Genomic DNA, 14524 nt, shown 5'->3' with positions numbered 1-14524 from the left:
ATTGCTAGCGCTTCTATCTTATGGTCGTCGAAGGATCCCATCAGTGGCCACTGACTCTCGGGGTCCTTCTTTGTATATTTATGCCATAGCTTGGTATAAGCTACGGCGACTAGTCCATATTTAGTGAACATGTCCTTATTAGGGGTGCCCTCCAGTGGAGCCGGATGGTTCACCTCTAATAAGCGGTCCGGGCAGAACCAACTACCAATCAGTGGGGAGAAGATAGGCATGACGGGTTTCAACGGGGACAAAAGTCAGCACTACCTATCTTTTCACTGCTTGCAAAGACTAGACAGAATATCTCTATTCCTCGTTATTTGTAAGCAGAGAATACCTCCAAAGAACCAATATCGAACAACTAGTGTTCGGACAATCAATCAATCAATCAATGGGGAGATAAAGATAGGCACGACGGGTTTCAACGGGGACAAAAGTCTGTGTTACCTACCCTTCACTATTTGCAAAGACTAGACAGAATATTTCTATTCTACGTTATTTGCAAACAGAGAATATCTCAAAGAGCACTATTCTTCAAAACAATCAATGTTCGGACAATCAATCAGTGGGGAGATAAAGATAGGCACGACGGGTTTCAACGGGGACAAAAGTCTGCGTTACCTACCCTTCACTATCTGCAAAGGGAGAGAGAGAGAGTATTTCTACTCCTCCCCGTTTGTAGACAGCGAATATCTCAAAGAGAACAATCAATGAGCACAATCAATGAGCAATACTAGTATTCCAAAGCTTCAAACAATCAATCAATTATTTCGCAATTTGTCGTGTATCACGACCTTACCCGGACCGCGTGGACAGTTTCTCGGCTTCCGCCTCCAGCGCCCGATCGTCCTCTACTCTCCGTATTTGCCGCGGCACTCCTGATGGTTCCCAGTCAGGACCGTAGATCACTCGAGAGAGGTCTGCTCGGAACCAGTGAAGTTCGGATGATCGGCTGCCAGACGAGGGTCTATTGGGCAGGAGCTCTCCCGATCGTTGCAGTCGTTCACTCTGTCGTCGGGACCTCTCCCACTGGATCCACGTGTCGCTGATGGGCCCCACGCTTGGGACGCCAATTGTTAAATGGTAGAGGCAGTTTCAATTGATAACCCTTCAAGTATTGCCCGGCGGTAATCGCCTCTCATACCACTCGATAATTTACCAATGAAAGAGGCAGGCGCCGGAGACTGAAAGGCAGGAAACAAAGTTTTATTCCGTCGGAGCAGAACACATCAGATCAGACAGCAAGGTATCGTCACGAGGTGCTCTAACTGCATCTCTGAGACCTGGTCTCTTATACACAGGTTTATTGCTTTATTACACATAGTACATTCTTGAGATTCCCTTGATGCATGAGAGAACATCCCCTGAAGCCCCGGCTCAGATCCGATCCCACACATAGCTACAGTAGAAGTTCCCACCTTACCCGCAGTAGGAGATGGCTATCGCGCAGCAGGGTATTCCGTCAATTCCCGGGGGTGTGTGCAACCGGCCGAGTCTCAGGGGGTAGGGGCTTTGATCTACTGTAATCCCTTTGATGTGGGGTGTTTCCCTTACAGTAGGGGCAATAAACTGCATCCGCAGGGCTAGGTGATGGCCTGGGACCAGTTCGGACAATGGGGCGCAGAGGAAGGGGGGTTTATCAAAGGAGAGGCATGACCATGTATGGGATGTCGGTCGGATGTGGTTCCGTAGCAGGGTTGCGCAGAAGGAGAGGGTTTACGGCCTGTATGAGAGAGCGGGGGTGGCCGGCGCGCGGGGGATGCTTGCAGTGTCAGGGGAACGCGCTGGCGATTGACAATGAGCGGGGGAGAGAGTGGGGTGCCCAAAATGGCTACCGTGTGCTCGCTGTGCGTAGCGCTGGGGAGAGGCAAGATGGCGCAGATAATGTTCAGTTTGCGAGCTAAATTTCCACACGCGCGGCCTCCGGGTCCTCCGGGCTCGCTGTACCCCTCACCGCCTGGCGTCCCTCAGCGTGTACCGGCTCCAGGCCACTCCAGTCCAGGCTCCTGTGCCCACGTCTTGCCGCAGGCGCGACCGTGGATCACCCCCCGGTGCCAGGGTCTTCTGCACCGCACATCTCTGTCACAGTCATGGCGTGCTCACATTCATAAGGAAGACCGGCACAGGCCCCCGGCCCCAGCTCACCGTACTGTCCAGGTCTCGGCGACGGTTCGTGGCCTCAGGCTCCCCCTCACAGTCCGGATCTCTTCGTCCTCACGGGCCACAGCCCCACGATGCCCCGTCTCCAGTCGCCTCACAGGGTGCAGCAGGCCTCCAGCAGGCAGTCCTGGGCACCGCCTCGTGTCGCCTCTTCTGGGCCCCTCGCAATGCCCCAGCACCCGGCAGGGCTCCCGCCAGGTCGCGTCCCCAGGCGCCGTCAGTTCGTAGCCTGCAGGTCTCTCCGCTCCGGAGCGCCGTCTCAGGGCCTCCTTCAAGTGCCAGCGCGGGCTCAAGCGGTTGGCCCCTCCTCGCAGGCCGCCGCGCACGCCCTCGTCTCCCAAGCCGCGCCGGATCCCGACGCTGTGAAATCGCCGCTCGCTGGGCTGCGCGGACTCCTCGCAGCCTCCTCTCTCTGGGCCAGCGTCTTGCCGCCACGTCCCGTCCCCTCACAGGATCATCGCCAGGATTGTCAGGGGATTACGGTCGGAGCCTCAGCAGCTCGCGTCCGCCATGTTGCCCGGTTGGCCACGCCCCCGCCCTCGTTAGTGGTGCTTGTCACTTCGCTGCCTCGCTGGTGCACACGACTGGGTCCCCACCTCGTGTGCCATCTGCAGGGCCTCTGCCCTCGGATCAGTCAGTGTGTATTTAGTAACTGGTATTGATGTGCCTATTTTTTCGAAAATGGTAGTCTATATTTTAGAGTGGGTGTATCAAAGGTTATAGTCAGGTGTAACGAGGTGCATCAGATTTTCACGTGGATGATGTCCTCAGTGTTATCATTTCAGATGTCATCAGTGATGTCACTAACCATGTCATGAATGATGTAATATGTGACGTCAGCAGTGCATTGCGGGGGTGCGAGTTATAGTTAGCTGAACTAACTATAACGCCGGAATTTCCATGGTTTTGTACAAGTGAAATGTCCAACTAACTATAACATTCCTGAAACCTATGGTTGTTTCAGTTAATTTCTATGTTTTTTTAAAATGCTAATTTCTAACTATAATGTGCCTGAAACCTATGGTTTTTCCTGTGAATATATATATGAGTGTGTTATACACAGCCAACTGCCTAAACAATGTCCCTATTGTGTGTGGTCACAAAACTTCAGGAATCTTGTTTGCGAACAACACTTTATTGGTGTCAAAGACAGCCAAGGGTCTGGAAAAGTTACAGAGAAAAATGTAATGGGTTTTCCTGGTCACATGGCTTAGAAGTTAACCCATCCAAAACTGAGTTTATGACCATCAATCCCCAAAAATATTTTAGGGCAACTATATAATTGAATGATTCAAAGATAGAGAGAGTATTTAAATTAGACTATCTAGGGGTTCACCTTTCTTCTTCTTGTCCTAACTTAGGGAGATCAATGCTGCAGTTCTTGGAACTCAAACTCACCCCCAGTTTTGAAGTTTTCTTTGACTACTTCAATCCCCTCTTTGTAAGGTCACTTTTGTTCGGTTTAGATTGAGTCGCCATTCTCTCACTTCACAGACAAACAGAAGCCTGACTTCTCTGGTCACGCCAGCTGTTGTTGCAGGTGGTGCCGCTCCTGAAACAGAGGCCCATTTTCTACTATCTGCAAGGGATATAAAAGACAACGGATGTGCTGGAACCTACCTCTCTGCAGGCTACTGGGTGATAGACAACACAGAGCGACTCCTTAGTAAGGCGGATACCAGCCCCTGCGCCGCATTCTCGGTTACTAATTTCTTGAGAGCCGCTTGGCCTACACGAAGGCAGAAATCGAATTTTGTAATTCAAGTCTAGAGCTAGATATCCAGGGGGGGCCTTATTGGAGTATTTGTGTTATATTCCTTACAGTCCAGAATGTATAACATCGGGCATTTGGGCAAAATATAGATAATTAAATATCATGATACATAAATATTCAGTTCAAAATATCGTGATAGATAAATATTGAGTTGGAAATATTGTGATAGAGAAATATTGTGAGCAGGAATATCATTAACAACAGTATCGATATCAAAGTAAACAATATCAATTTAAAACTTATCTGAATCATTAATATTGTTTACAAAAATATCTATGTTAATATCATTTACAAAAAATGTTGCTAATAATATTTTATTTTCATGATTTTATGTTTCTTACCATATATTTTAATTGTATAATAATTGTTAATGTTTGTTAATGTCTTTTAATATAGTTTTTTAGGAGGTCTTTAATGCAATATGTGTTTGCTATGTTTAGTACTGTAGAGGGTTATGGGGTCCATAGGAGTACCGGGTGGGAAGTAAATTAATTGTAATTAAATAATTGTGAATTAATATTCATTATTTCATTAATACTTATTTATTTTATTAATTTAATAAAACCATTTTAAGCTGACTTTCAGGTGTGGGTTGTGGGTTTTGTAGGGGTGCAGGGTGGAAATTAAATGAATTATAATGAATTAATAATAATGTTTTATTATCATTATTGATTAAATATGGAAATTGTTTATTGCATATTTTTTGGGGTGTGGGTTGTGGTTTTTATATGGGTAAAAGATGTGTGAAATATTCATTATAATTATTAATATTTCATAATAATTTATAATAATTATTTAATTGATAATTGTTTAATTGAGATAATATTTAAGTTATATATTAGGTATGAGTTGTTTCATTTGTAAGAGTAAAGGGTGGAAAGTTAATTAAATGCAATTAATGTATTATTAGTTAGTCACTGTTAATTGTTTTATTCATACTTTTTAATGTAAATTATGTCATAAATATTTTTATTTACATACTAAGAGGCCTATTAGCCGCCACCCTAGCGGTGCTGGGACCGGCCACCAGTGGTGCGGCGGTCCCGCACCTGCAATTAGGATGCCACCACCACCGTGGCGGTGGCATCCTCCATTCCCAGCATTGTGGCAGGCAGTGCTCTCAGCACCACCCACCACGTTGCTGGGAATGCACTGTGTGCACTGTCATGCAAAAGGTGACAGGCACCGCGCAGTGCGTGCCACCTTGTCCATGTCAATGTAGGGGCTACCATAGGTACCCTCCATGTGCACCCCCCACACCTCTAATATCCTGGAGACCTGCAACAGGCCCCCGAAAGCACAATCCGCATGCCATTCTGTGGCGGCAACGCTGCCACGGAAAGGCTGCTTCCCACTGCCTTCCTAATAGGGAGGGCGGTGACTAGCAGACACCGCCACCATATCAGGCGGGGCGAAATGGGTGGCGGGCGAGGTGTGTTGTAGTGTGGATCGCCACTGTCATGCGGGTGGTGGCGATCCACCCTACATCCTAATCGACCCCTAAGTGTGGTCATTATATGCACTGCTGCTTTTCCAGCTGTGTCTGCTGCACAGTTCCCTTTAGCGTGAGCTCCTCCTCTTTTATGGGCATGATGTGTGGCTCATGGACCCTAGGAAGATTATCCTGGAGGACAGCCATCTCTCCCCGGAGCTGTTTATTTTGTTTTCTTACTTCCCTTTGAATCTCTGAATCCGTTCAAGTGCCAATGTGCTAAATCGACATTGTATCCTTGCACACAGAAGGGTGAATCCCACACCACTATTGTGGGAACTGGTGGGTCACCCTTTTGTAGTGCAAGTAGCAGGGCTTGGGTTTCTGTGAGTTGAGCAGTGCTGTCATCTAAGGTTTCAGTTTGTGTCTGTAGTGGCATTAAGTTGCTGTCTTTCAGACTTACCTATCATCTCCACCCCCAGAAATCCTGACTGAAACAAATGGAGTTAGGGATAAATCTAATCCCTCTCTCTCCTATAATGTATGCACTTTTCCATTCAGCTCATAGATTTGAGCAGTAGTAGTAAATCTGATTCTCGCCCAACGTGTGTTCTTGCCCACGAGAGCTCCCCAAGGAAAAGAAAGGTGCAGATGAGTGGGTGACCAGCCTAAAGAGCAGATGTGCAGAAATGCAGCAAAATGGACCACTCTGCCCAATGCAATGATCAGAAACCCCCAATAAGCTATACCACTGCACTCCACGAACCTATCACTAGCTCCCTGAACTGTGGGCCACACCACTCACCCAAAATGTGTTTAAGTTCCACTTCCTCCTGTCGCCCACTTGAATGCGAATTCTCTGTAAAGAAAAAAATATGAGCAAGAGGGTGACCCTAATATAAGGGAAAGAATGAAAACATGGTTAGGATGGGGTCAGTCAGAATATATTCCCCTGTCAGGCCTGGGCAGCTGAAAGGAAACCCAGCAGATGGGGTGGATTGCGTCTTTAGTGTGAGGGAACTCAGAAACTCCTTGGTGTTACATTAGTGGAGGTAGAGACTTGCCAGTGAAAGCCAGTATGGATTTCAAAAGCTGGGCTACATGGTCAGAAGACAGGTCTCTTCTACCACTGACTGGATTCTGCCATGACTGCCTTTGGTTCTCTATAAGTTTTTTTTTTTTTTTCATTTTTAGAGTTTTCTATAGCACGAACAATAATAATAATAATAATAATATGAAATTTGTAATGCGCTCAGCTTACCCAGGGGCGTCCCGGCGCAACAGACCAGAAGGGGAGACTCAGCTAGTCACTACTGTGGAAACAGGTAGGTCTTAAGAAGTTTCCTAAATGGTAGGATCTTGGGCTCTGAGCGAATCCTGATGGGCAGAGAGTTCCAAAGAGAAGCCACCTGCACCGAGAAACGCCTACCCCCAGAACGAGCTTTTCTTACTCTGGCTGACTGCAGAAGGTGTTTTTGGTCCGAGCGCAGCAGACGTGGAGGTTTATAGGGACGAGCCATATGCGCAAGGATAGGGGGGCCTTTGCCATGTAGAATTTTGTGGGCAGTACATAGCGCCTTAAATTTCACCCGCTCCTTCACGGGGAGCCAGTGAAGCGCTCTGAGAGCAGGAGCAGCAGACTGCCTTCTGGAAACATCCATAAGGATTCTCGCAGCTGCGTTTTGCACCTGTTGGAGAGTTTTAAAGGTCGCTTCGGGGGCACCGAGAAACAGCGCATTCCCATAATCGAGCCTCGATAGGATTAGGCCACGTATCAACAGCTTCCTTGCTGGATCAGGAAGCAAAGGTAGCACCTTTCGGGCTGATTTCAGTAAGCCAAAGCAAACCCCTGCGGTCTTCCTGGCATGAGTCCGGAAGGACAGATCTTCTTCCAACCATACTCCCAAGGACTTGATCTCCTTCTTGGGGGATGGTGGGTCACCAAGAGACCGGGGCCAACAGGTCGCAATAATGGAGGGACTGGGATTGCCCAGGAGCATCAGCTCGGTTTTACCTCCATTGAGCTTTAAGGCAGAGATGGACATCCAACAATAAACATTGGCGAGGCAGTCGTGTAAAACCTCAGGTTGTTCCGCCAGCTGAGTGAGGCCGACCACCAGCTGAGTATCATCAGCATAGCTGATGATCTTCACCCCCGAGGGGGCGACCACTCTTTCAAGTGGAGTCATATATATATTAAATAAAGTAGGGCTCAGCGATGAGCCCTGCGGGACTCCACATTGAAGAGGGATTAGGGCAGATTGCTCTGACCCCTCCCAGACTTGGTAGAAACGGTCAGATAAAAAAGATCCCAACCATTTCAGGGCCGACCCTGAGACACCTACCTCTGACAGACGTTGGAGGAGCACTTGATGACTCACAGTGTCAAAGGCAGCACTCAAGTCCAGGAGGATCACTGCCACTGACCCTCCTGTATCTAGAGTGCTCCTTGCCTCCTCCACTACTGCCAGCAAGGCAGTGTCTGTTCCATGGCCGGGACGGAAACCAGTCTGGGAGTCTCCTAGCAGGTGGTTAGACTCAAGATGGTGAGAGAGCTGACGGTTAACCAGCTTCTCTGCAATTTTTGAGAAACCAGGCAGAAGTGAAATTGGCCTAAAGTTGGTCAAGTTGGATGAGTCCATTCCTGGCTTTTTCAATAAGGCCTTCACCACGGCCTTTTTCCATCTCTGGGGCACTATGCCCTGCGTGAGTGAAAGGTTCAAGAGGTCAGTCAGAGGAGTTGACAAGGTGTTAGCCACGAGTTTGAGATGTTTTATGGGGACTGGGTCACTCGGGGAGCCACTCTTCATCTCTAACAGGACTTTTATGACCTCCTCTTCCGAAAAGGGGCCAAAAGATGCTAGCTCAATCAGGCAACTTGTAGGACTAACAACCGATTCATCGCATTGAGGGATAGTAGGTAAGGAGGATAATATTTTCTCTATTTTAGAGTGGAAGAAGCTGGCCAGTTCCTCACATTTTTCTTTGGGATTATCATGCAACACTGGAGGGACCGGAGCTTTCAGAAGTTCCTTGAAGATTTTAAACGATTCTCCTGAAGAATTGCTTGCTCTCTCAATCCGGTCGCTAAAGAAAGTCTTTTTAGCGTCCTTCAGTGCGCTTTTATATTTCCTAAGTTCCCTTTTATAATTGGCCCGGCTATCTTCCGTCCACTCTCTCCTCCAGGCACGTTCAAGCCTTTTACAAGAGGTTCTGATGCACCCCAGTTCGGGGGTATACCAGGGGGCAGAGCCAATCCTTCTCTCCCTGACAAGCCTTCTTTTATTAGGGATCAGTAAGTCCAGAGAGTTGGTAAGCCATTTGCCCAAGAGCTGGTCAGCAGTGTTGGGGTCATCTGTGAAGTGAGGACAGGTTCTAGATAGCTCTTCCGCCCAACTGTCCACCGGGAGCTTCGACCAAAGTCGATCCACAGTATGTTGTCTAGGAGCGGGGTCTCTGCGGTTCCCCAGCAGCCAGCTAAACGGAACAAGATGATGATCAGTCCAGGGGAGAGCCAACATCTGAAGAGCCTGCAAGTTCACAGAGTTAGCAAAAACTGCATCAAGCTGATGGCCTCTGTTATGGGTAACTCCCATATTAACAAGATGAAGGTCCAGTGCACCAAGCGAGCTTACAAGCTCCCTTGCCACTACATCATTGGGGTCGTCAAAATGAAAATTGAAGTCCCCAAGGGTGACGAAGTGGGACGAGGCAGCAGCCAATGGGATGACAGCCTCCATGAAGGAATCCACGAAATTCCCTAGGGTAGCGGGCGGCCGATACACAAGGAGGCCAGAGATAGAGACAGTTGAGGAGATGCAAAGGGTAAACTGACAGCTTTCAGCGTTGTTAATGCCACAGTCGACTGCTTTGCATACAAATGTGTCTCTGTAAACAATGGCCACTCCACCCCCTCTCCCATCCGGCCTATCAAGATGGAACATAAGATACCCCGAGGGAAGAGCGTTGACGATGTCGGGGTCGGAACCTATAGTCAGCCACGTTTCCGTCAGAAATAAAACATCCAGACCATGGTCCAGAAGGAGGGAATGAACTTCGGTAGTATGACAAGGCAATGATCTACAGTTGAGCAGTGCCATAGTAAGAGAGTTAGGGTGCTTACAAGTATTGTACGGGCGACAGTCAAGACAATGATTGAAAACGGAGCCCTCAGCCCAATAATAGCAGCAGCTGGGGTGTCTGGGCGTGCGTAAAGCAAGCAGTGTGCCCCGTGAGTACCTGTAACAGGGGATCTGAGGGCAAGAGGTGTTTAGCAGAGTGGTGTGCCCTGGGCCCGTCTGGGCCCGGACGGGCACAGACGGGCTTGACTCTGGCGAAACTCCGGCGATAGTCCGGCGATGACGCTGCGTGATGACGCTGCGCGTCAGCATGGCTAGCTTTATGCACACCGAGCGCGGGACACTAGAGACACTAGCGCGCTACCTGCGCCTCCTGCAATGTCCCCCCTCCCAAGATGGCCACCAGCACGAGACAGTGGGCAGGGACCCGCTAAAACGCGGTGCTTTGACCAAATTAAGGTGAGAGTAAGGTGGCAGCAATGCAGGTATGCGAGTGGATTTAATTTAATAACAGGGGAAAAACGAATAACTAAAATTAAAATAAAACACAAAAACGGGACGTTTTAAAAATGAATTACAGCAGCAGCCAGCAGCAGAATAGCAGTGAGTGCAAGGCTATCCTAACGCTAGTGGTCAAGATGTAGCGTAAGAGTAGGGTATCGTAGCGCTTTACAAAACAAATCAGAGTAAGTATAAAACATTTAGTTACATTAAGTTGTCTCCACCTATTAATGGTCAGCTACTGGGCATCTGGTGGCTGCTTCAGAGGAAGGAGGGTGTTACCTCTTGCCTAGGGTTCTATGGCTTTCCTCTCGCCCTACACAGATCTGTGCTCCAACATTTCCCATTACCACCATTCCGTGCAAAGATGGATTGTTGCCCCCTCAGCTTCAGCTCATTGGAGAAGTGTCAGTCGATACAGAGAGGGTGGACAAAGGACACCCCCGATGGGTGCAGCAATTTGCATTGCCCTGTACTGTGGCCGTCCGGTCTCCACCGCCACTGTTATTTACACTTGTCCACAAGGTCCGCACAGATAATGACCCAAAATAGCACCCCCCCCCCCCTAAAATTGTGGTCGAAATATTGTGAATGGAAAATGAATGTAGATGGAAATATTGAAGGAAAGTATATTTGTTTTGTATTATTTTACAGTAAGTTTGAAGTTTAACATAATATTTTCTATACCATCACTGGCTTATTATGTCATTTTATTGAATTTATGGGGCCGGTGGGACCGCCGCACGTCTGTCAGTCGGTCCCATCACCGTTATGGTGGAGGGCAGACTAATGTCTGCTCGCCATCATAATGCGCCCCTAAAATTCTTACATTTTTAAATAGTTAAATATTACTTTTGTTGTGAAAGAATGTTTGCATTATCATTACAGACTTTAGGGGTTATTAGCAAGTTGGACAGACTTCTGTACTTCCTCCATCAAATCGCATTTGGGACCGCCCGCCCACAAGGCGGCGATCCCACAGCCCAAAGTATGATGCAACCACCACTGTGGCAGTTTAAACCAGCAACCGGGGTGAAAGGCAGGTCAGGTGGCAGAGTAGCCGCTTAACGCAACAACAATAAAATGTTGCTTTTCTTACCTCTGCTCTATGTTTTTTTAGCTTACAGTGACAAGCAAAAAGATCAGTTTTATTTTTTGACTCCTTAGATAATTATAGTAAAGTTAGAAACGTTCTGCATGATTATACACATTCCGAGCTACTGCCGTTTAAAAAAAAATGACTTGTATTTGCAACAAATATATAACATTTTTTTTATGTGTTTAATTTTGCACTGGAGGTACTGTTTTTATTCTTCATGTTTTCCAACATTCTCTCTGTTTGATACGAAAGAGCCATCCACCAAAAGGCGATGGTGCGCCCATGTATTATATGGAATAAAGCAGCCCCTTCCGTATGTGATAAGAGTTTTACAAGTCACCTCGGAGTTGAATGACCCTATAAAGGAACTTCACCTTCTACCTCGTTCCTCTATATAGTTATGGAACTTCTTTGTGACTTGCAATTTCCTTCATGTATGGCGGGGTGTAAATGAATCACCTATAGTGCCGCAGAGGTTCTGTCCACCATCCACTGAATGAAGCTTACTTATCGGAGGATGGACGATGGTAATACCCGCTCTGCCGTGGGTTACTCCTTTGTGGTAGTGTTCACATCACCTACGCCAGTGTTCCTGCTGTGCAAGGCCGCCACAGTCAAAATGGCGAACTCAAGGAGGAAACAGGAATCTCCGTCCACGAGGTGGTCTGAATGTGGGTTCTGGAAATGTAACCCAAGTCTGGGAGTGGATGTCCAGGACCAGCATTTGTGACGGCATTTCCTCTATGCTTTTATGGCATGGTAGACGTGGCTGCTGACCTTTCCCCTAAAGTGCTCCTGCCATGGACCTCACTAGCAGCATACTGAGGATTTCTCAGCCCGTCCACTGCATGTCTGGTAGAGGTGATGCTGACACCACACAGGCAGATTGGTAGGTGGCCCCCCGAAGGTCACATCCATCAGCCCCTCCAATTTTCTTGCCAGTGCCCCATCTCTCTTGAGTTCACTTATCCCCTTCTTGCCTCTAGAGCTCTCTCCATATCCCTCACGTTCTTCCCCATTATCAGAGGCATGGCGATGGCCCCATTCAAGCCCTATCTGCCCTGTCTACTAAATTGATCCCCGCCTTTTTCCATTCTTACTTCATCCTGTGTTCACTTATCTCTTTCTTCATTCCTTTTTGACTCAAGCGATCCCCATCTCCCTCAAGTTCTTTTCCATTCTCAGAGACACTGCAGTGGCCCCATTCAAGCCCTATCTGCCCTGTCTACTCTATTGACCCCCCGCCTCTTTCCATTCTTACCGCCTCATAGTTTCACACATCTGCGTTCTTCAAATGGAACCCCAATTGATGATGTCACTTTCATGTGCCACTCATTAATGCCTACCACATGTGCTCGCCCACATATGATGTCAGACTCCCTCGTATCCATCAAGTGTCACTGGTGACTCTATCGCTCGCTTCCAGGTGCCCCTCCTTGTGTCCTTGGCGCCATATAGGATTGTGTAGAGAAGAGGGGCTGCTGTCAGTATTTGCCCCCAGGGTACCCTTGTACCCTCCAAACCTTCTCACTGGTTAGAATCAGGACCTCTGTTAGAGGTAGTTATGAAGAAGGTAAAACCAGATGTCCAGGATGAGCTGACCCAGAGCTGGACCAGAGTCCGGCCAGGTACCGCCTCCTGGCAGTATGGATTACCCTGCATGATAATGTTCTGAACCCCAAAAAGAGGCAGGGAGGATGGCCAGAGATACCTCAAGTATGCCACACCTGGGTCTAACAGTGCTGTTCACCTGTGTCTTATCTTTTCTTCTGCAGGTGAAGCTGCGAAAGAGTACAGCGCAGCAGGATGCATAACCAAACATTTCTGCGGAAAAGGCTCTTTCCACATGCAAGGTTTACAGCTGCTGACTTATGATATGAAGTGTGCACCTGCCATCAAAGTTTGAGAACACCTTCCGCACCCCCAACGTGCCCATACGCCAGCCGAGTGTATCTTATTACATCCGGTACATTTGTATATGTATGTGCATGGCCACACGACATGCCACTGCATGCTAAGACATTAGCCAATTTCAGTGCTACAGACCCTCTTTAAGTTATATCACTTCCCTTGTCTCCTCTGTGATGTCTAAGAGCACCCCCAACCAAACCAGGTAGGTTCCAGCCCACTTTGAGATGCATCAGACCCTTAGAAGCAAGCTGTCCTTGATATAACTCTGGCAAGAAGACATGACGTCATCTGCGGCTCCTTCAACCCACAGAACATGACGTCATCTGCTGCCTCCTCACACCCCACAGGACATGACGTCATCTGTTTCCTCCTCCCATCCCAAAGGACATGATGTCATTTGCTGCCTCCTCCCATCCCACAGGACATGACGTCATCTGCTGCCTCCTCACATCCCACAGGACATGACGTCATCTGTTTCCTCCTCCCATCCCAAAGGACATGACGTCATTTGCTGCCTCCTCCCATCCCACAGGACATGACGTCATCTGCTGCCTCCTCACATCCCACAGGACATGACGTCATCTGCTGCCTCCCATCCCATAGTACTTGACATCATCGGCTTTCTCCTCCCAGCCCTCAGGACATGATGTGATCTGTTTCCTCCTCCCATCACACAGTGATGACCATTCAGTGGCCACTCCAAGCAGCTTCTGTGAGTTAGACTTCACCAGACTCTACCGACCCCTACCGACCCCATCCGGCATCACCCACCACATATATGTTGACAAAATGCAAACATAAGGACAAGGGTTTCACTGCTCATATTAAATTTGACCCAGTGTGAGCTGGCATTGTCTGTCGCAAAACCTTTAAATGACAATGTGTAGATTTCATGACACATTAATAAATATGTATGTACATGCTTCCAGTGCATTTTGGCTTGTCATGCTGATACGCTCAGCTGTGTCATCCATGCTTTGTGATATTAAAGAGAAACAAGCATTGGCATAGCCAATAGGTCTCGCCTTTGGGACCTTATGTGTTTAGCCATGCAACAGTTGCATAACTAAATACTTATAAGGTCCCAAAAGCGAGACCTATTGGCTATGCAAAGCTGCCGTGCGGCCGCGAAAGTAAAAGTGATCGCGATCAAACATCAAAGCTGCCGTGCGGCCGCGAAAGTGAAAGTAATCGCGGTAAAGCGCAACGCGCGTGCCCGCGCACATGCACTGTAGCTCTAGGCTGGCCTGGTAGCACTTTTTGGAGCCCTCTCAATAAGTCTCGCCAGAGCAGCGCATGCGCTGGGTCAGGCGAGACCTAAAAAGGTTAGCAACATGGAATTGATGCTGGTGTCGCCAGCGCATTCCGGGTTCCACGCTAACACGTACAGCCGATTAATCAATTTCAGTTGGCATTACAATTAAAATAATAAGTGTATTGACAGGGAATCCTACACATTTCACGCTGATACACGCAGCTGTACTTTGCCTATAGAGTTGGCGGTGCGCACAGGGTATTTGGTTCGTAAAACTGGTCTCTGCGAGCAGTTTGCTGGGAGTGCTTGCAATAGA

The 14524-nt window shown here is 48.1% G+C and overlaps 1 protein-coding gene across 1 annotated transcript in view; it reads left to right on the top strand.

Annotated features, from left to right (window-relative positions):
- Window positions 1-13809, top strand: part of LOC146769596 (phospholipase A2 inhibitor and Ly6/PLAUR domain-containing protein-like) — a 142639-nt gene extending 128830 nt beyond the window's left edge. Inside the window, exon 5 of the mRNA XM_085640489.1 lies at window positions 12818-13809. Within this exon, the coding sequence (XP_085496615.1) occupies window positions 12818-12948 (131 nt within the window). The 3' untranslated portion in view covers window positions 12949-13809. The remainder of the gene's footprint in view (window positions 1-12817) is intronic.
- The last annotated feature ends 715 nt before the right edge of the window (window positions 13810-14524 follow it).

This window comes from Triturus cristatus, unplaced genomic scaffold (assembly GCF_964204655.1).
Source record: "Triturus cristatus unplaced genomic scaffold, aTriCri1.1 SCAFFOLD_291, whole genome shotgun sequence".
Classification (NCBI taxonomy): Eukaryota; Metazoa; Chordata; class Amphibia; order Caudata; family Salamandridae; genus Triturus; species Triturus cristatus.
This window is presented reverse-complemented; position numbering and strand designations above follow the sequence as displayed.